Source organism: Mesoplodon bidens (assembly GCF_964165515.1).
Source record: "Mesoplodon bidens genome assembly, chromosome: 8".
In the NCBI taxonomy this organism is placed as follows: Eukaryota; Metazoa; Chordata; class Mammalia; order Artiodactyla; family Ziphiidae; genus Mesoplodon; species Mesoplodon bidens.
Genome location: NC_138165.1, coordinates 25016969 through 25039413, shown reverse-complemented (window position 1 = coordinate 25039413; position 22445 = coordinate 25016969). Strand labels below are relative to the sequence as shown.

The window sequence follows — 22445 nt, the reverse complement described above, 5'->3', positions numbered from 1 at the left end:
TTTCTGCTTGCAGATTGCTGGCGAGAGTCAACATTTTCACTTTTGCCCCAGGAGCGAGAGATTAGCAGCGGCGTCCTAAAGCGCCCTCTTCACCTGTGGAGCCCGAGAGACAAGAGAAATTCGCTCGCTTTCCTAACTAGTGAAGGCAAGTCCACCCTCTGACCTGCGTAGGCGAAAGGCGCTGGAGGCCGGGCGAGCTTAGGCTGGAACTGGCAGGCGAGGGCGCGCGGCGGCCCAGGAGTGCTGGTCCCCAGGGCGCAGCTCCCGTGGTCCGCAGCCTGGAATTTCTTCTGAGTGGGCCACTGGCAGGGTCGCGGGGGAGGGAGACCCTTGCCGCGAGCTAGCCCGCATCCTTTCCCGTTACACTTTGTCGGTGGGGAGTCCAGCGGCCTCCTCGCACGGGAGGCGCATATTCTAGGAGGGAGACGCTCCCCCTAATTCTCAGGCTTTCATCTGGGTTTGAGGTATGTTCAGAAGGTTGCCAGGCGCGCGTCTAGAAGGAAAGCACCACCGTACGCAGGGGTGGAGGCGCCTGTGGGGATGGGAAGGGGCACGCCAGCCCGGCACTCACTCCAGCCCCCTTCCGGCCTCCGGTCTAAGGCGAGGTCCTTGGAAGCCTCGGTCCGGTCAGCACCCAAGCCGCTGGACCTCCACTTCTGACCACCCCCTCGGGAGGACCTTCGAACCGAAAGGACTGGGTTCTTTCCGTGCCTACGAGTCGCGGAAAGGCGACTCACGGGCAATTTGGGCCAGAGCGTGCGTTTTCCATGACAAGCCGTTCCTGCGTTTCACCCCACACCTCGCTTCATTATTACTTTTACATTCTGAGGGTGATGTTAAGTGTGGCGTGAAGGGAGGAGAAAGGGGGAAGGGCACGAGGATCTGCTTCCTTTTCTGTCAGCAGGAACGGGGTTTGAGGAGCTTCATCAGCTCTCAGTTGCCATGGCATTTCCCAAAACTTAAGAGTTCCCTCGGTCTTATTTGTTCCTCACAACTTTAAAAAAGCATTTCTCCTTTTGGATCCGAAAAACCCGCTCCCAAGGTCTGCAGCTATTGCATACCTTTAGCTCTTTTCAAGAAGTGGTAACTATCAAGGTTTTCTTTTCAGAAAACCGAAATAAGATTTCTTAATACCCCTCAGCTACTGAAGCTAAAATGCAGCTTTCTCCCTGATCTTAAACACAGGGTGTGGAGGACGCGGCCTTGTTGAGCGGCCTCCACCTGCGTCTTGGCCGAGTGGTCGTTAGGTAAGGAGAGTCAAATGGCGCAGGTGGATTTGAAATCTTTGAGATTCAATGCTAAAACATAGTAAATATTTGGTGAATGAAACTGGGAAACGCCGAGCTCCCAACAGCGTGGACTGATGTGATTCACTATCAGCAAGCCATCTCATGGAAGAACAAGGAAGGTCTCTCCAAGCCTTTCAGATAAAAAGCTTTCTTCAGATTAAAACCGTATGATACAAAGTAAGATCTCCATTTCCTACTGCAAGGTAAGCGGACCTGCCACTATGCTGCAGCAACCTCTGCCTATTTTGGCACATTCATTAGATGAAATTATGACTAACTTACCACATAGACATTCAGATAAACAAGTCCTAACCTAGTAACCTGATCGTGCCTGACCATTTGTAAATCGACAGCACCTCCTACAGGAATTAATTTGCTAGTGTTAAATTATGTTAAATGTTAGGCCAGGGAAAAGGGGAGGAGGGGACCCCAATAATGTCTCCCAAGTTGGCCAGTGCAGTGCCAGGACGCTGGACAAATGTCACTAGGCACACCCAGATTTCTTTAAAAGAATTTCTCTATTAAGGGTAAGAAGAATGACATATCACCAGACTTTTCCTGTGGTTTTCTAAAAAAAAAGTCACTCACTGTTGGGGACTCTTGTTCTTGAATCGTACTCATTAAACTTGGAGGACTCTTTTTTGGCGTTAGTACTTAGGGGAACCTCTACACATACAACTAGATATCTTTTTTATTATGAGGTTTATCTCTTTGGTTTTTACCTTGTATTTCAAAAGCAAAAGTGTAATTAGATGCTTAACATTTTATTTAAAAAATCACTTTCAATTCCTTTTACCCTTATCGTTAGAGTGTGCAGAACAAGTCAGGTGAGCCTCTTAAAAGCTATTTATTACCATGTTATGATTGTACGTGAAAATGCCTCCCCTCAGTTTTTAAGTTTGCCAAATTGGAATGCTAGCCCCTTGGGGCTGTCTAGCATCCTTCGGTGACCAAGTCTGAAAGCCAAACAGCAAACCAACATTTCCTATAATTACATGGGAATTTTTCTCACCACTGGATAGATAAGAATGTTGGGGCTATTGGTACTTTATAGTTTCTCAATCTTAACTGTGAAGGATAAGTAAACCAGAGATTTGAAAAATTCTTGCAGTCACTTATAAAGTTAAATCCTTTAAGGCAGTAAATATTGCATAGGTTTTGATATTATAAAAATTATAAAGTCTAAAGGCATAAGATAGAAAATAATCCGTGCAACACTGATGAACTCAAGGTGTAAATTAGTGGTCTTTATCAATCTCAAATGCATGCTTTCTTTTTTTAAATGAAGAGGGAAAGGGATCTTTGAGGTGCACCGTAAGTTATTGAAGAGTACCGTAGAAAGAATTCAAGTTCTCCCCTCCCAACTCTCTTAAAAATGTAAATAATCAAAGGGTTGCTTATGCCTTTAGTTAGCTGCTTGTAAATCAGAGGACATCTCTGTGTGTGCATATACAAGACAAAGATATATATACCAGACTACACAGAGAGGTTTTACTTAATTCTTCTTTCAAACTTCTTTTCTATAAAATTTATGAAACTAGGACTTCCATTCTCAAAACCATCCAAACTAATCAATATTTGTATTGTATTAAATAAAAGGTGTTTTTAAAATGTGGAACCCTGATAACAATACTTGTGTCCATCCATGATGGTTAGTATATATTTTTTGGAATGGCATGTTACTTGTAATTTGAACTAAATGATTTTTTTCTATAGTTTTCCTTCACCATATGCTTTGAAACACAAGGGGAAACTTGCAGCTAAATTTAAACATACCTTATATACCTATACTTATGAAATGTATCTAAACAGTTTACACTGGTTCATTTGTGACGTTATGTAAATGCTTCACCTTTAGAAGTAAAATCTGTAATAGCTGAATGTCAGTAGTAGAAGGGCCATCTGTCCTAGGTAGAATAATGGTCCCTTAATGACATAGCAATCCCAATCCCTGGAACCTGTGAAGATGTTAGGTTACATGGCACAGGGCAATTAAGGTTGCAGATAGAATTAAGGTTGCTAATCAGCTGATTTTGAAATAGAGAGATTCTCCTGGTGGGCCCAATGTAATCACAAGGGTCCCAAAGAGTGGAAAACAATGCAGAATGTGAAAGTGTCAGAGTGATTAGATGTGAGAACTTGACTTTGTTAGCTTTGAGATGGAAGAAGGGGCCAGGAGCCAAGGAATGCAGGCGGCCTCTAGAAGCTGCAACAGGCAAACAGACTTTCTCTAGAGCCTCCAGAACCAAACCTGCTGACACCTTGATTTTAGCCCAGTGAGACCCATTTCAGATTTCTGATCTCCAGAACTGTATTCGGTTACGACTGAGGTTATTTGTTATGGCAGCACAGAAAATTAATAAATCATCCAAATGTAAATAGCTTCTGACCCTAGAGCAAAACACCTGAAGGGAATTTAAAGTCTTAAATACTGACCAATCCATTACTTAATTCATAGCAGTGAATTCCTACAATGATTACACTTGGCTTCAAGTAAATTCAAATCTTAAAAGTAATAAATTTGAATTGAAAAAAAAAAACTATACCCATTCAATGTACTGTCTGTCATTCTTTTAATGATGTTTCAGAATAAAGAAAATGTCACGCAGTTACATGGGGCTTTTGTTTTAGTATAGGGCACAAGAAATATTAATGAACAGAAAATATTTTTACAGCCCCAAAATAGATCACTTACAAATATTTGCCAAGTTCATTCTTATGGGATTCATGTAGTTTTGTAGTTGATATAACAGTTTACAGAGATGAAAAATTAAAATAGAGCTTTTTTATTAGAAAGACGATAGTACATAATTTAGCCCTTGCTAAAGGTATTCAAAAAGAAAGTGGAGATATTTTTATTTCCAGGTAATTGTCACATACAAGTCTCTATTCTCTACTTCTACATTCTCTTTGCATCACTCTAGTGTGCCTGTCTCCTGATAATGCTCTGTGCATTTTCCCTCCTCTGTATCTATCTGTGTCATGGCTTCTGGCCTCATTTCTTCTGTCCCACTCTTCACTGGGACTTCGCCGTGGCCGTCTTCTTGTTTCTCTTGGCTTGTAACCACCATGACTTCTGCTTCGGCTTCTCCTCCTCCTCTCATCCCTGCTCTGGCTCCTGCTGCCTCTCTCATTTCTTCCAGATCCTCTCTCCTCTGGACTCTGGTTATGGCTTCTGGGCTTTCTGTCAGAATCAGAATGCCTCCATTTGCTCTTCTCCCCAGAATTCTCTTGTTTTAAAAACCTAGGCTTTTCCTTGTTACTGTGACTGCTAGAACGTTCTTCATCAAGTTTTCTCTTCTTAGACTTGTCCGTCTCTTCAGAACCACTGTTGTAATTCCCTGAACGCTTGTTTTTCTTTCTTTTCTTCTTCTGTATTTTTTTTTCTTTGTTGTCACTCTCACTGCTGCTTTCTGAAGTGCCACCAGAGGAGGAAGAGGAGGAGGATTTGTTTTTATGTTTTTTGTGTTTACTTCTGCTCTTCTGAAGCTTTTTCTTTTTGCTATCTTTTCTCTTTTTCTTTTTTTTCTTCTCAAGTCGATCCAATTTCCTGTTATTGGGAAAAAAGTGACAGGCTACGTAAAAACAGTCCTTTCACCGACAAATATAAAATTTTGAATAGACAATATAGTTTCTTAGAAGCTATAAAAGTGGTATTCAAATACAAATACATTCTTTACTTTTATTAAATGACAAATCATTTTCTTCCCTGTAAATTATTCAAGTCACATATACTATAAGTTTAAATTAAAAAATGCATTAACTGTTTCAGTTTACTTTCCTCAATAGTAATGACTATTAAAAAAATTCTTACTGAATTAGAATTTGAAATTATATAGTACCCTAAATAAATGGTCATCCTGGCATAAAGAAAAGTTTGTAACATTAGCTGGACCAACTGCAAACTGAAATATAAAGCTCTAATCAGATGAAACATTAATTTTATGTATGTACTATTTTAAATATGGAAATACTCATCAACATTACACTATCAAATTTCAAGGGCATTTTCTCCAGAAAGTCTGAATAAGTATAATACATTTTACATTTTTTTAATATTCTAATTTAGTTACATAAAATAATCACATATTAGTTTTCAACAATTGTTTAGACTTATAAATAAATAATTAGGACAATTCTATTATGACATTCTGAATTTCTAAAGAGTATTTCACATTCTCAGAAGAGTAACTTGTTTATATGATATGTTTGAGTTACTCTGAAATAAAAATGTCTTCACTGGATTCTGTCCAGCCATTCTCAAAACTCCACATATTGAAACATCATGAGCTCCCTCTATTGGACTCAGCAGACATTTCTTGGATTCTTTGATGCTTAACACGATTCATACTGACTTTAAATTTAAGCATTTTTCGGCATTCCTCATAAAATTGTACAAAATGTAAGAAGAGTAATACACGGCCCACAATTTTCTAAGAACAAACCGTATGCAAAGATATACACAAATCTATGAAAACTAAAAGCTACAAATAAATCTATTTCCAAATTAAATGTTCTGAAAAGTGCAGTGACTTTGCGGTATAAACTGAGTATATAATCTCACATTCATTTTCATATTACTGAAAGAAAGATAAAATTGTACTACTATAGCTGAAGAATAAATCAATAAATGAATGTGATACATGGTTTAAGTACCTTAAACTTAGGATCAGAGTTGAATATGACACTAAGATGAAACATAAGAAAAAATGTAGTTGAATTCATTAAACAGACACTTTTTAATCACCTGAGAAGTTTCTGTTTTTGTTTGGTTGTTAGTGACTTTAAAAATTCGACTTCTGGATCTTCTTCACCCTCACTTGCAACATATTCCTAAGTCAACAAAGACATCATTAAATTGCCAGATTACAAGACAAGTTAGTTATCAGACAGGAAAGGAAACATTTACAAATAAGAAGTTTTATATTAGGGACATACTGTAAATGAGTATGACATTTTGGATTGGAAAGTGGAATTAAAAAATTTTTGTAGTCTACCTGCCAAGGAGGATCATAATGCCCTAAGAGGTTAAGATGATTGCTTTGCCACCATTAACAAACTTTATCAGGAGAGGACGACAGAGAAGCATAGACAAAATGTTTATAGCATGGCTTCTACACTCTCAATTTTCTTTTTAATTTAATGGAACATAAAAATCAGGAAGATCGTGAACTTTAGGGGAAGGTCAAAACATGCACAATTTTTGCCTTTACAAATTCAGTAGTACATTATCAAATATATTAAACAGTACAAATACATGATATATACGTTATACGTACAATCCCTAGCAATGTTTGAGAAGGAATGTGACTCTTTCAGAGCAGCACGAGTTTACGCCAGTGGGAGTCTGGGTTTTAGTCTCAGCTCTGTCTCTAAAAAGCCACATGATCTCAGGGAAATCACTTAACTTCTGTGGGCTCCAGTTTCCTCATTAAATGAAATAAATGGTTTGTATTAGAACATCTGCATTTAACCCTTTAAACTCAACCATTTTCTGGATCTATGTACACTTTAAGCAAGTAACTGTTGAAAATATTTTCCATATTTTTTAGGGGTTTGCTTTTATACACTTCTTCCCATTGGTTCTGTTTAGTGTCACTTCATGGGTAAGTTAGCAGGAAGGAAAAAGTAACAACCTTATCACCAGATCAGTTAGATATTTTATCTACATAAACCCAGAGGAGCAGGTTTGTTTATTAAAATATAGGTTTAAAAACAATTTCTCATTTAGGTTAAAATAATAAGCAAAATCAAAATACGTTTTAGGCATTTTCTTTGCTCTATGTTGCCTTCCTATGGATATATACATATTGGAAAACATTAAGTAGCAATTCACAAGCAATCACATTTAGATTTATAGACATTTTCAGCTTACTGATAAAAAGATCATTACCTGTGATGGATCATTTGCGGTCAAGTTTCTCCCCAGTACGTTTCGTTTCAGTGCAAACCCACTGTTTCTCATCTCCGCTATTAGCTCCGAGGGGTGCATCGATGGTCCTGTTCACAAAAATCACAGTTTGAATGTATCATTTATATCTCTCTCTACCTTTTTCAGACTCCACAGTAGGAATGGAGCTGAAGCTTTCTTAAGTAAAATCACAGCTAAATCAACTCAATAATCTTCTGCTGAGCAAATAATCAGATATGATTTTCTAAAACAGCAGTCTGGAGATTCAGAATAGAAAATAATTGCATTTTTCTTACGTGCTAGGGGATTCTCTTATGTAACTTTGTCATATTGAAAAAGATACACTTAAGTGTTATCTGCTTGGTAGTTTTTAGTATAAAATCAAAGCAAAGTGATAAAAGACTGCAATTAAATTTTTAATAGTTATTCTCTCAGTAAGAATTCAATTTGAAAGATACACATATGCTATCGGTAACGATCAAGTACTTTAGTTAATCTTGCATATATACATTTTCAGAGTTTGAAACTTCTAGTCATTAGTTTGGGGTTGGTGACAAGCAATTTTAGGCTAGCTATAGGTGTGTATGTGTTATACTTTCTACAAGCTGTTGTTTCCACTTTTACAAAATCCCCAAACTTTTTGAAAAGTGAGCTTGTTTTTGGTCACATAATATGCTCTAAAGACAAATAATATGGACTAAACATAGATATAATTAAAAATAAAAAATTTTAAACATCTGCACCCTTCCCTCAAACATTATTATGTTTACATAAGATAGGAAAGATTCTTTCCTCCTTCTTTTGTATATTCCAGTTTCATTTTGTTTTCCCTGCAAGTAGCAAATAATGACAACATTTCATGGAAGCTTTTTAGTTTCTGGCCTAAATCATTACACTGGCTTAAAAGAACTGTACTGGGCAATGTATCTGGAATACAGGGAAGAATACGACAGTTCCTGCCAACAAGGAATTCATAAGGGAGGGTGGGGGATAGAGAAACATTCAGAAACTGATACTCTAGTTTGTTGATTAAATACGTCATCTAATTTCTTTACCTTTTCCCTGATTTATTGGTCTTTTACTACTTATTTTGCATGCTCACTTACATGTTACCATAAAAAAACAAAAGGCAATAGGCAATATAATTTAAATCTGTTCTCTTGCCAATAGCATCTTTGGTAAAAAGTTTGGTCAGACAAGTTCAGGTGTAGGTTAATAACTTTTATTGGACTCTGGGCTTTACCATTCTACTCATATTACCAAAAACAATTGAAAGCTGGCTATAGGTATTAGGGAGATAATTAGAAAAAACTGCCTATTACTGGTGTATGGGAAGTATTAATAATGTGATGCTTTAATTTACTGGGGGGAAAAAGCCTTATTTAATTGAAAACAAAACAAAAACATCATAAAGCACCATCTTTATTTCATTGATATTAATATTTCATTTTAAAACAATACTGGATTTTTGGTTTGTTTTTTCTTTTATACAATTAATTTAATTTCCTGTGGATTACTTCAATGACTTCTAGAAAAATTATTCAATTTGGTTGATAATACTGATAATAAGACGTTAAGTAAAAAACTGAATTTTATAAATTCGTTTATTTTACTTATTTTTGGCTGCATTGGGTCTTTGTTGCTGCGCGCGGGCTTTCTCTAGTTGTGGCGAGCGGGGGCTACTCTTCGTTTTGGTGCGCGGGCTTCTCATTGCGGTGGCTTCTCTTGTTGCAGAGAATGGGCTCTAGGCATGCGGGCTTCAGTAGTTGTGGCACGCAGGCTCTAGAGCGCAGGCTCAGTAGTTGTGGCACACAGGCTTAGTCACTCCACGGCATGTGGGATCTTCCTGGACCAGGGATCAAACCTGTGTCCCTTGAACTGGCAGGCGGATTCTTAACCACTGTGCCACCAGGGAAATCCCAAAAATTGAACTTTTAAATATTAGTATGAAGTGCCTCTAAATGGTACTGAAGTGCTAATACAATTAATAGCTTTAAATTAATTATAGAGTGTTTCACTTTGGTGGCTTCTCAAATTTCACATGTAGGAACCTAATTTTATAAAGTAGAAAATGTCTTTCCTGAAGTGTCAAAACTACATTTCCTTGTCAACAACTTTTTTAGATGTTCAATGAATTCAGAAAGCAAACATGCTAAGAATTAGGATAAAAACTACTCCAGTAAAGGGCTAAAGAGCTTGGCCATTATGATGAAAGGGTACTGATTTCATCAGTTTTCATCAAAAGATGGGTAATTTTAATAAAATGCTTTAGAAAACATGCTTTAAAATTTTTCATTACAGTACTTCCAACTACTTCAAGAAAATGATCTCTCCTTCCCCAGGCTGACAGAGATTATTCAGATGGTAAAACAAACATTACTCTTCCATCATTTGTATTTCTCCAAAATCTCAACTGAAATTTTGTAGTACATATGCTTAGCATATACTTCCACACTGTAAGACTCTAAACAATGTTTAGTGAAGTACCTAACAAATAGTAACTATTATTTTTGTCAGTAGCTATAAAACTTTTGTGATTATTATATATTTTTCACAAAAAATGCTCTTAATAGTAACATTTTTCAAAATCCAGTCTTACTCACTTCTTTTTGTACTTAAACTTTCTCCTTCCATCATCAAAACTTCCAGAAAGATATGACAAGTCAGGTTCAATTAAGATATGTTCAGCAAGGTATCTTTATACTTTCATGTTACTGTGATAGTGGCTATGTAGAGTTAACCTGACAGAAATGACTCCAGCTCTCTGAGAACTCAAAATTTAATTTATATAATATGAATAGATTATATAGGTATGTTGAAGACAGATTTTACAATATGTTCAAATGCAAAATGACTACTTTTTTTGGATGCCTTTATAATTTAAATTACAGATGGAGCTGGGGTTCAGGAAGGTTTGGTTTGCTCTTAAATTTGTCATGGAAGTATGATTCTAGAGAACTCAGAAAAAGGGCGTTTGTTTTAAAATGTAGATTTGTGAAGGCTCCTTTCTAGATCACTTCAGTCAGGCTGGGTTAAGCCTCCATAGCTTGAAAACCAGTGTTCCAACTTAGAAAAGTTGGTCCACTGAAGAAACTGTTTTCAACATTCATTAATTTTGCAAACTTTCTTTGCTGTGATGTGGGTAAGCACCAAAATACTAATTGTGACTATGGTATTCAGTTCTATGCCCTTATTAGACCCAGACTATTTTCTACTAGAAAAAAACATGAAGTCAATGTCACAGAAAAAATAAATTCTCAGAAGGCAAATTATGGCATACAAAATTATGTTTGTAAAGGGTTTAATCTATTCATTAAGAGCATTCATTTTTATAGAACGAAGCAATAGAAGGTAAAAATTGTTCTGTAGTAAAATAGGTATTTTATCAGAGAATAATATAGGAGTCAAAAGTGCTGGCCGTGACAAAGGCCCTGTCGCCGACTTCCCAATTAGAGGACAGCAGTCCCAGGTGAATCCCACAAATGGCACAGGAGGGAGACTAATGCTGAAGGCAGAGATATTCCTGTGTCTCACTGTTAGCCTGGGCCCATCTGCTCTTCCCAAGGACAGAGCTATCTTCCTTCCAAAGTTCACTGTTCCTTTCAAATAAAGCATTACCTTCTACAGTTTTATGGTATTCAGTGGGAAAGAGGACACTGAGTTACAGGTTAAGTATGGCTGTATTAGAAATACTTTCCCCTCCTTCCCCCAAATTCAATACAGTAATTTATAGGAAGCTACTGCTTCCTGAGACTAAAATTCTATTCCTAGAGTGAATATCATTTTGTTTGTGATGACAGTGGTGATTAATTATGTTCCTTCTCATTCTGTGTGTGTATTTTAACTTGATACAAAGAAAAAATCTCAAACCTAGGGAGAATAAAGAGTTCTATATATTCATCACACAGCTTCAACAATTATCAATGTTTTGCCATCCTTGTTTTATTTATTACCTCCAGGGTTTTTTGTTTCTTTTTTGATAGAGTATTTTAAATAAAATTTCAGATGTCACTTTGGTATATAAATCACTAATATGGGCTATTTCTTAAAAATAAAGCCCTAACACCTTTGTTACACTTATTAATAATGACAGTTTTAAAATCTAGTAGTCAACATTCAGATTTCCCCAATTATCTCAAAAAAAATTTTTTTTTACAGTTGGCTTGTTCACATTAGGATCCAAACAAGTTCCACACATTGCATTTGGTTTATGTATCTCTTAAGTCTCTCTCTCCCTCTCTACTTTTGAGGTACAAATGACACATATCTTAAATCTTTTTTCATCTAAAAAAATGCAGCCACTTTTCCTCCACTCCCCCCTTATTGCTATTCATTTGTTGAAGAAACTGAGTCATTTGTACTGTAGAATTTCCCCCATTCTGGGTAGTGATGTCATTTAATATGTTCTTCTGGCCCTTGTATTTACTGTAAATGAGCAGTTAGATCTAGAGGCTTATTATTAAATTATTTTGGGATTTTATAACACATACTTTAGGGGAATAATGGAAAGTTTTCTAAAGTTTGGATTCAGGAAAATGACACCTGAAAAAAACCACATTTTTGCTAATGAACTAGACTAAGGAAAAAAGGCTGAGACTTCAACCTGGTATGTTCTTGCTTTCATCATGTATTTATTGTAGTCACAGTAACAGCGATACAACCTTAAAAATGCATGGGTTTGAAAATAAACCCCCAAACACATCACAAATGAATTATGATTCTTATTTCCATGAAAAGTATGACATTTATTTCTTCCTTCTTTCTTACGGTTAAACTGACTATATATTGTGAAAAAGCCACTCCCTGTCACTAAATGTAAAACGGACACTTAGAAACACTAGTAATAGTACATGATCAAGAGGGAGAATTATCACAATTATCTTACATTTGTATCTGAATCCTAATATTACCCAACCTTTTTGCTTTAAAGAAAGCTTATAGAAAGTTAAAAAGACTGAAAAGGGGGGCACAGCGTGCAGCACAAGTCCCAGGGAAAAAGTGAACAAAGCTATTAATAAAGTGTGTGGGTGATTTTTATTTATATAGATGAGAATGTTTTATGTATGATTTTCTAAAGGTTATGCAAGAACCAATTGTACTGAATTGTAATAAAACTGCTCCATACTGAGAATTTTCCTGACACGTTGCCAGTTCATCTTAGTGGAGGCTGGAAACAATAAGGTTTCTTATTGCCCTTATCCTGAGTTCATACTGAAGAAAGCTAATTTGATCTCTATTAAGACATACAATGTAAAGGAAAAATTAAACATTTCATTTTTGTCTGTGTGTCTGGAAAATACACAAAGGCAGGGAAAGATGAAACTGCCCTTATTGTATGCTAGTGAAAAACACTTTATAAAAAACAACCTTGCCTTACAGAATCAATAATGTTAGAGATATTTGAGGTATATCTGATTATGTCTTTACACTTATATTTTCAACTTAATTTACATGCAGGTATTTTACTGATGATACAACTATCACTAAATAATAAAGTGAATAAAGGTAATGAAGTGAATTCATAGTCCTAGAGGACTAAGAAAAATCACTTGTGTTGTGATGAACATGAAGTATTAGAAGTCAGCACTATGTTTTAAAGAAGTTATGCGAATATGAACACTCTTGAAAAGCTGTGCATCCATGAACCTCAAAAACAATATGTTGAGTCAAAGAAGTCAGACACAGAAGAACACATACTCTATGATTCCATTTATATGAAGTTCACGAACAGGTAAAAGTAATATATGGGATTAGAAATTAGAGTAGTAGTTGTAGGTGGAGGATGCCAACTGGAAGGGGATAGAAGGGTATTTACCAGGGTGACAGCAATAATGCCAGGGTGACAGCAATGCTCTATGCTCTGTATTTGTCAGAAACATTGGTTACATGGGTGCATACATTTGTCAAACTCAATCTACACTTAAGACCAGTGCATTTTACTTAAAAATATATTAAATCAGTCAACAGTAATTACTGAATGACTGAGTTACTATAGATTTTCACTACATTTCTATACTAGATCTCTCTCAAAATATGGAGAGAGCCCTGCATAGGGAATTTCAACTTATTCTTCCCTAGTATAAAACATAGAAAGTGATTTTATAAATCAATATGTATTATTGAGGGCTTCTTATTTTATCTCGCTAGGTACTTGAGAAATAAAGAATGGAGAACTTGGTTTTTGCCTTCAAGCTTATAATCTTTTTTGGGAAAATTAGTTAATATAAAAGAATAAGAAAAATATAAATTGAAAATTTGTGTTGTAAGATATATTCAGAGAATAAGATGATAAACAGTGATGTTTAGTATAGCTAGCAAAGCCTTACTCTTCAGCCACTCACTAAACTATTATTTACTAAGCATGTGCATTGTGGAAAGCACTGGGAATACAAAGATAAATAAGATACATTACATATTTCAGAAATCAATACTTTCTAGGAAAGAACTAGAAACTGAGTTTGACTTTCAAACTCATAGGATTTAGAAAAAGGTAAAAAATATGGCATTATAAATGAGTGGAACATGACGAAGGTTCATGTTAACTTAAGTCTGATTTGGGTAGAATTATTAATATTTACTAGGTAGACTACATTTCATTCATTCTCCTTTACCCAGGTAATCAGTAGTTAATTTCCTTTACTTGAAGTTGGCAGACCTTGAGTAGATGGAATGATATTAACAGGAAGAGTCATATAAAAGAGAGTTATGATTGGGATCTGAGAATCATAATACCCCTTTGAGATTATGGGAGGTGTAGCCTCCACTAGCCCTACATATGCCTTTAACACAGAGCAGAGCCATTTACTGACAGAACAGGATTGCAATTAATTTGTTAATGGAATTTCAAGGCATAGCCACTCTAACAACAAATTTAATCACTGAATTGTAATAGTGCCTATAAATAGTTCAAAATGAGTAACCATCTGTAGTCACTTAAAATAGCCAAAATTTAAAGTACTAATCAAGAGCATCAATTTGACCTTTGAAACACTATGAATTGACAAGTTTTACTGAGTAATCTCTTTAGTAGGTCAATATTTCTTTTTAGATAATTAGTTTTCTCATGCATTTAAAAACATGTTGTTCCCGATTTATCAATATTTTTTAAACTTCTTATTTTATGTTATTATTTTTTTAATTTAATTTTTATTTTTGGCTGCATTGGGTCTTCGTTGCTGTGCACGGGCTTTCTCTGGTTGCGGCGAGTGGGGCCTACTCTTGGTTGCGGTGCGCGGGCTTCTCACTGCAGTGGCGTCTCTTGTTGCAGAGCACAGGCTCTAGGCACGCGGGCTTCAGTAGTTGCAGCACGCGGGCTCTAGAGCGCAGGCTCAGTAGTTGTGGCGCACGGGCTTAGTTGCTCTGCGGCAGGTGGGATCTTCCCGGACCAGGGCTCGAACCCATGTCCCCTGCATTGGCAAGCGGATTCTTATCCACTGCACCACCGGGGAAGTCCCTAAAACTTTTTATTTTATATTGGAGTATAGCCGATTAACAATGCTGTGATAGTTTCAGGTACACCACAGAGCGACTCAGCCATACACATACATGTACCCATTCTCCCCCAAACTCCCCTCCCATCCAGGCTGCCACATAACATTAAGCAGAGTTCCCTGTGCTATAACAGTAGGTCCTGGTTGGTTATCCGTTTTAAATACAGCAGTGTATACATGTCAATCCCAAACTCCCTAACTATCCCTTCCCTCCACCCTTCCTCCCTGGTAACCATATGTTCGTTCTCTAAGTCTGTAAGTCTGTTTCCGTTTTGTAAATAAGTTCATTTGTACCATTTCTTTTTAGTTTCTGCGTATAAGCGATATCATATGACATTTCTCTTTCTCTGACTTACTTCACTCAGTAGGACAATCTCTAGGTCCATCTACATTGCTGCAAATGGCATTATTTCATTCTTTTTTATAGCTGAGTAACTACTGACAAGGGCCTAATTTTCAAAACACACAAAGAGCTCATACAACTCAATAACAAAAAACCACACAACTACATATTAAAGGAGAGAAGAAATGGTGCCTGCCTAACTTTCCTTTTTATTTTGAGGTCAATCCTTTATTAGTTTTAATATCTACCTATTTGAAGAGTTTAGCTTTAAAGGGATTCTGGTAACACAAATACTTTTTCTGCTGTAGAATTATGTTGAAGGATTTAAAAAAATTCTGCCATCAGATGTAGGGCTATCTCAGTAGCTATCCTGGGAGGATTCAACTTCTTCAAAGAGTTACATAAAAGAACTCCATAATAGATACGGGCGGGATGTGCCAGAAGGACAACTGAGTTTATCATCTTTCTTTCTAAACAAAGTCCCTCCAGCATGTTCCTAGGTGTCCTTCTAGTACAAGCTTATGATCAGACAAATATTTTGTTAAATTTCCCAAACATATTCTCAAGCAACAAAAATTCCTCCAACATGATAGGTTGATGGAAAGATGGAGGAGCAGCATGTGGGAGTACTATTGCAGGAAACTGCTATTAGTACTACAGCTTAGTGTAATATTCTTCAACAAAAATTAAATCAAGACTTAGGGGAAATAAGGCAAGGAAAAGAGCACCGATATGTAAACAAACGTTTGCAACAAGTATAAAATAATACTTGCCTCAATTTAAGCTATTCTTAATTTTCATATTGTTTAAATGCCCTAAAACCTTTGGCGTACACAAGACTGGTTAGAGAAACCTGAAATATTAAGTACCAATCATCATTTTAGCTGTTAGTGGTATGGCTGGATCTCATGCTTAGGCGTTATAAAGAAAAACAAATTTTGTATATGTCAAGAATATCCAGTGATACCATTTTGCATTTAAAATGTACTTTTATTAAAAACATGAAATTTACCATATTATCATATAGAGTCAGTTCCAAATATTCTTAAAATTAAGTTTAAAAAAACGGCAGGGGGCTTCCCTGGTGGCGCAGTGGTTGAGAGTCCGCCTGCCGATGCAGGGGACACGGGTTCGTGCCCCGGTCTGGGAAGATCCCACATGCCGCAGAGCGGCTGGGCCCGTGAGCCATGGCCACTGAGCCTGCGATTCCGGAGCCTGTGCTCTGCAACAGGAGAGGCCACAACAGTGAGAGGCCCGCATACCGCAAAAAAAAAAAAAAAAAAAAAAAAAAGGCAGGGACTTCCCTGGTGGCACAGTGGTTAAGAATCCTCCTGCCAATGCAGGGGACACAGGTTCGTGCCCTGGTCTGGGAAGATCCCACATGCCACAGAGCAACTAAGCCCATGCACCACAACTAGTGAGCCCGTGCTCTAGAGCCCGCGAGCCACAACTACTGAGCCCATGTGCCACAACTACTGAAGCCCATGTGCCTAGAGCCCGTGCTCTGCAACGAGAAGCCACCACAATAAGAAGCTCGCACACTGCAACAAAGAGTAGCCCCTGCTCGCCGCAACTAGAGAAAGTCCAAGCACAGCAACAAAGACCCAACACAGCCAAAAATAAATAATAAATAAATTTTAAAAAATCATTTAAAAATGGCAAAGTAACTTTAAATATATAGCAACTTGAACCTAAAAAAACAAAAGTCAAATAATTAGTACAATATGAATCTTATGTTAACAAATTTTGAATCAATGTTTCTTCACTTTTATGTTGCTTTTACAACTTTTAGGCTTCAGTCCAATATATGAAGAGCCTGAAATTCCTCCCATTCTCACAACAAGTAAAAAGCTGAAAAAACTGAAAATCAATAAATCTTATAGATCTATCAGAGAATTGAGGTCACAGAGCAAATCACTGCCCCCAAATGGGAGAGACAGGTGATACAGAGACTCAGTTTACCAAGACCAGAAACCAACAGAGCCAGCAATTGGTAGAAATACTTAAAGGATAACTGACTATTCTTGGAGACTGAGCAAGGACTAGCTTGAGAGATGAAAACTCCTGGGGGCTCAACCTTAAAGGGGCCCTAACACTTCTGTGAGTTTTACTTCCAGAAGTCCCACCAGGTTCTCACTGTGAACATCAAATAACAATTCCCTTGTACTTCCAACAGTGGGAAGGGAAAAGTAATCATCTTGAAATACGCCCAGAGCATTTTGTTGTCCTGAACAAATGCTTACCCTCAAAGGAAGCTATTTCACCAGAGCCTAACCTATGTGGGTGAAGAAAAAAAGCTGAGAAGTTGGGGGAAAAAAAGCTGAGAAACACTTGTGAAGGTTACAGCCCAGGGGCAGAAGCTCACTAAAAAACTGAAACCTAGTCGTAGGATTATAGAATGCTTCCCCTCCCCACATATCTTACCACTACAACAGTAGGGCTCCTGTAAAATAACAGAAGATTACAACTGAAGCCAGGCTCAGCCTCTATTAACAGAGTCTGTAGGGAAACCCAAAGATAACAGAGGAGACCAAAACAATGACACCAGAGGATATTTATCCTCTAAAATCTACAGCTATAGCAAAGAGTAAATACAACCTAACTCCTAGCCAGATAAACACAAAACCTCACACTAAAGGCCTATTTATCTCAGTTCTGTCTACCTGATACACCATGTCCGGCTTTCAACAAAAAATTACAAGTATGCTAAGAGGCAAAAACCACAGTCTGGAAAGACAAAGCAAGCATCAGAATCAAGCTCAGCTATAATGAAGATTCTGGAATTATCAGATTGGGAATCTAAAATAACTAAGCTTCATATGCTAAGGGCTCTAATGGAAAAAGTGGACAACATGCAAAACAGATAGGTACTGTAAGCAGAGAGGTGGAAACTCTGAGAAAGAATCTAATGGAAATGATAGAAATAAAAAACACTAATAGAAATGAAGAATGCTTTTGATGAGGTCATCAGTAGACTAGGCATAACTGAGGAAAGAATCAGTAAGCTTTAATATAGGTCAATAGAAACTTCTCAAACTGAACAGAAAATTAAAAAAAAAAAAAGGGAACCCAGAATATCCAAAAACTTTAGGACAATTACAAAAGGTGTAACATATGTACAACAGGAATACCAGAAGGGAAAGAGAGAAGACAGAAAAGAATAGAAAAAAATACTTGAAATAATAATGGCTGAGATTTCTCAAGACTAATGATAGACACCAAACCACAAATCCAGGAAGCTCAGAGAACATGGAGCAGGATAAATACCAAAAATCTGTACCTAGGTATATGATATTCAAACTGCAGAAAATCAAAGATGAAGAGAAAATCCTGAAAGATGTCAAAGGGGGAAAAAAACCCTACCGAGAGAGGAACAAGGGTAAGAATCATGAGACTTCTCTTAAGAAACCATGCAAGCAAGAGGAGAGTGGAGTGAAATATTTAAAAGTTGAAAGGAAAAACCTACCAACATAGAAATTATCCAGTATCCAGTAAAATTATCCTTCAAAAGTGAAGAAGAAATACTTTCTCAGGCAAACAAAAATTGAGGAACATGTTACTAGTAGACCTGCCTTTCAAGAAATATTTAAAAGAATTTATTCAGAAAGAAGGAAATGACATAGATCAGAAACTTAGATCTACATAAAGAAAGGAAGAGCATTTGAAAAGAAATAAAAGGTACAATATTTTATGTTTTTTATTTTTAACTGGTCTAACAGATAACATATTATTCAAAATAACAACAGCAAGAATAAACTGGATGCATTATAACTTATGGATAAATGAAATATATGACAGTAATGTTATAAGAGACAGGAGAAAGGAATTGTGTTATATAACAGAAATTGGTTTCCTCTGTTATAAGGTACTGGCACTACTCATGAAGTGGTACAGTGTTATTTGTAAGGGGATTTAGATTAGCTGTAAATGTATATTGCAAATTCTAGGGCAACAACTAAAATTTTTTAAAAATTAAGCATAATTGATATGCTAAGAGAGGAGAGAAAATGGAATCACATAAAATACTCAATTAAAACCAGAGAAAGCAGAGAGTGGAAGACAAAAACAAAGAACAAGGGCAACAAATAGAAAACAATTATAAATATGGCAGATTTTAATCCAATTATGTCAATAATAGATTAAAAAAGATCCGACTCTGTGTTGTCTACAGAAACCCAAGTTAAATATAAAGACACAGCGAGAGAGATTAAAAGTAAAGATATGGAGAAAGATACACCATGCTAACACTAATAAAATAAAGCTGGAGTATTACACTATTTTCAGATAAAGCAGATTTCAGACCAAGGAAATTTATCAAGGATAAAGAAAGACAATTACTTCATGAAAAAGGGGCTCATTCTCCAAGACATAACAATCCCAAATGTATATGCATCTAACAACAGAGCATTAAAATATGTGAAGCCAAAACTAACAGAAGTGTTTTTAGAAATAGACAAATCCCCAACTACAGTTGGAGACTTCAGTGCTTCTCTATCAGAAACGGACAGATCCAGCAGGCAGAAAATCAGCAGGATATAGTTGAACAGCACCATCTATCAACCAGATCTAGTTGTTATTTATTGAGTACTTCATCCAACAACAGCAGAATACACATTAAGCTCATATGGCAGCAATCCCCAACCTTTCTGACACCAGGGACAATTTTAACACAGACAGGGGGTGGGGGGTGGGATGGGATGGTTCAGGCAGTAATGCGAGTGATGGGGAGTGATGAGGAGCGGCAGATGAAGCTTCATTTGCTCACCCACTGCTCACCTCCTGCCGTGTGGCCCAGTTCCTAACAGGCCGCGGATCGGTACTGGTCCACGGCCCAGGGGTTGGGGACCCCTGTCATATGTAACAGTCACCAAGACCACATGCTGAGCCATAACCTTAGCATATACCTTAATACTAAAAGAATAGAAATCATACAAAGAATGCTCTCAGACCAAAATGGAATTAAACCAGAAACGAATGACAGAATGATAGCCAGAAAATCCCCAAATATTTGGAGATTAAATAAACACACTTCTAAATAACACTCAGATAGAAGAAGCCTCAAGAGAAACTTAATATTTTGAACTAAATGAAAATGAAAATATAACTGCTGTATAATAAAGAACTCTGCCCCCAATTCATGGAAGGGAGCCTCTAAATCTCAGAGTTTTCTTGAGTGATAGGAGTGTCTTTGTTATTATTCATGGTGAGCCCCTAGATAGGTTTTGCCAAGGAGATGACTCAGGATGGGGCTGGCCACACCAGAAAGGCTAACCATGTGATTAAAGAGTTGAAGCTTTGAGCCACATATCAGCCTGACCTCTGGGGGAATGGAGAGGGACGAGAGATTGAGTTCAACCACATGGCCAATGATTCAATGAATCATACCCATGTAATTAAACTCTAATAAAAACTCTGGGCCTCCTGGATGAGTTTCCCTCGTTAACAATACTCTGTGCATATTGGTGTACATCAGTAGGTAAGGAAGATGACATGTCCAGACCCGTGGAGAGAGGACACTGAAGCTACGTGTTTGGGGTAGGGAGAGGCAATGAAATTTTGTGTTAAAGTGTGAAATTTTTCTTTTCTACATATTGTATGATTCCATTTATATGAAATGTCCAGAATAGGCAATCAAAAAAAAAAAAAAACAAAAAAAGCAGAAAGTAGGTTAGTGGCTGCCTAGGACTGGGGGAGACTGGGGACTGGGGATAAGAACTGAGGGGTGTGGGGTTTCATTTTGAGGAAATGAAAATGTTCTAAAATTGACTGTGGTAATGGATGTACAACTCTGTGAATATACAAATTCAAAGCCATTGAATTGTATACTACAAATGGGTGAACTGTATTGTATGTAAATTATAACTCAATAAAGCTATTAAAAACACTTGCTCAAGGAAATGAAAAGACAAGCCACAGACTTGGAGAAAATGTTTGCAGAAGACATATCTGATAAAGGACTGATACCACAAATATATAAAGAATTCTTAAAACTCAACAATAAGAAAGCAAATAACCCAGTTTAAAAAAACGGGCCAAAGGCCTAACAGGTACCTCTCCAAGAAGATATACAGATGGCAAATAAGCATGTGAATAGATGTGCTGCATAACATGTCATCAGGGAAATGAAAAATAGAACAATGAGATACCACTACATACCGACTAGAATGACCAAAATTCCTAACACGGACAATGCCAAATGCTGGTGAGGCTGTGGGGTGACAGGAACTCCCATCCATTGTTGGTGGGAATGTAAAATGGTGCAACTACCTTGGATCAGTTTGGCAGTTTCTTATAAAACTAAATATACTCTTACCACATGATCCAGCAATCACATTCCAAAAACCTGCACATAGATGTTTATAGCAGCTTTATTCATAACTGCCAAAACATGGAAGCAACCAAGATGTCCTTCAGCAGGTGAATGGATCAATAATGTACATCCAGACAACGTGCTATTATTCAGCACTAAAAACAAATACACTATCAAGCCATGAAGAGACATGGAGGAACCTTAAATGCATATTACTAAGTGAAAGAAGCCAATCTGAAAAGGCCACATACTATAGATTCCAACTATATGACCTTCAGGAAAAGGTGACACTATGGAGACAGTAAAAAGATCAGTGGTTGTTAGGGGTTAGAGGGGAGGGAGGGATGGATACTCCGAGCACAGATGATTTTTTAGGGCAGTGAAACTACTCTGTATGATACTATAATGGTGGATACATGCCATTATACATTTGTCCAAACCCATGGAATATACAACACCAAGGGTGAGCCCTAAGGTAAACTATGGACTTCGGGTGATAATGGTGTGTCAATGTAGGTTCATCAACTATAACAAATGTACCACTCTGATGGGTGATGCTGATAATGGGGGAGGCTATGTATTTGTGGAGGCAAGTGGTATATGGGAACTCTCTGTGCTTTTCTCTCAGTTTTGTTATGAACCTAAAACTGCTCTTAAGAAAAAATCTATTAAGAAAAAACACAAATAAGACTGAAACAAAACAAACAAAAAGATTAAGTAGTAGACATACAGATATATGTGACCATTAAATCTACTAAAGCCAAACAAAACAAAACAAAACAACCCACTTGCTTTGTTGAAAACCCCCACTGTGGATTTCAAAAATGATGTTTAATTTCAATATACATTAAAAACATGAGTAAGTAACAGAAGGTAAGAGGCAATGATAAGAGTAAGGGCTGGGCTTCCCTGGTGGTGCAGTGGTTGAGAATCTGCCTGCCAATGCAGGGGACACGGGTTCGAGCCCTGGTCTGGGAGGATCCCACATGCCACGGAGCAGCTAAGTCTGTGCGCCACAACTGCTGAGCCTGCGCCCTGGAGCCTGCAAGCCACAACTAGAGCCCGTGTGCTGCAACTACTGAAGCCCACGCGCCTAGAGCCC

General features: G+C 37.2%; 1 protein-coding gene across 1 annotated transcript in view; it reads right to left on the bottom strand.

The window, feature by feature from the left end:
- Positions 1-3872: 3872 nt before the first annotated feature.
- Positions 3873-22445, bottom strand: part of CIRSR (corepressor of RBPJ and splicing regulator) — a 40552-nt gene continuing 21979 nt past the window's right edge. Inside the window, 5 exon segments of the mRNA XM_081242974.1 lie at positions 3873-4184; positions 4186-4856; positions 4858-4864; positions 6037-6122; positions 7183-7289. Of these exon segments, the coding sequence (XP_081099100.1) occupies positions 4145-4184; positions 4186-4856; positions 4858-4864; positions 6037-6122; positions 7183-7289 (911 nt within the window). The 3' untranslated portion in view covers positions 3873-4144.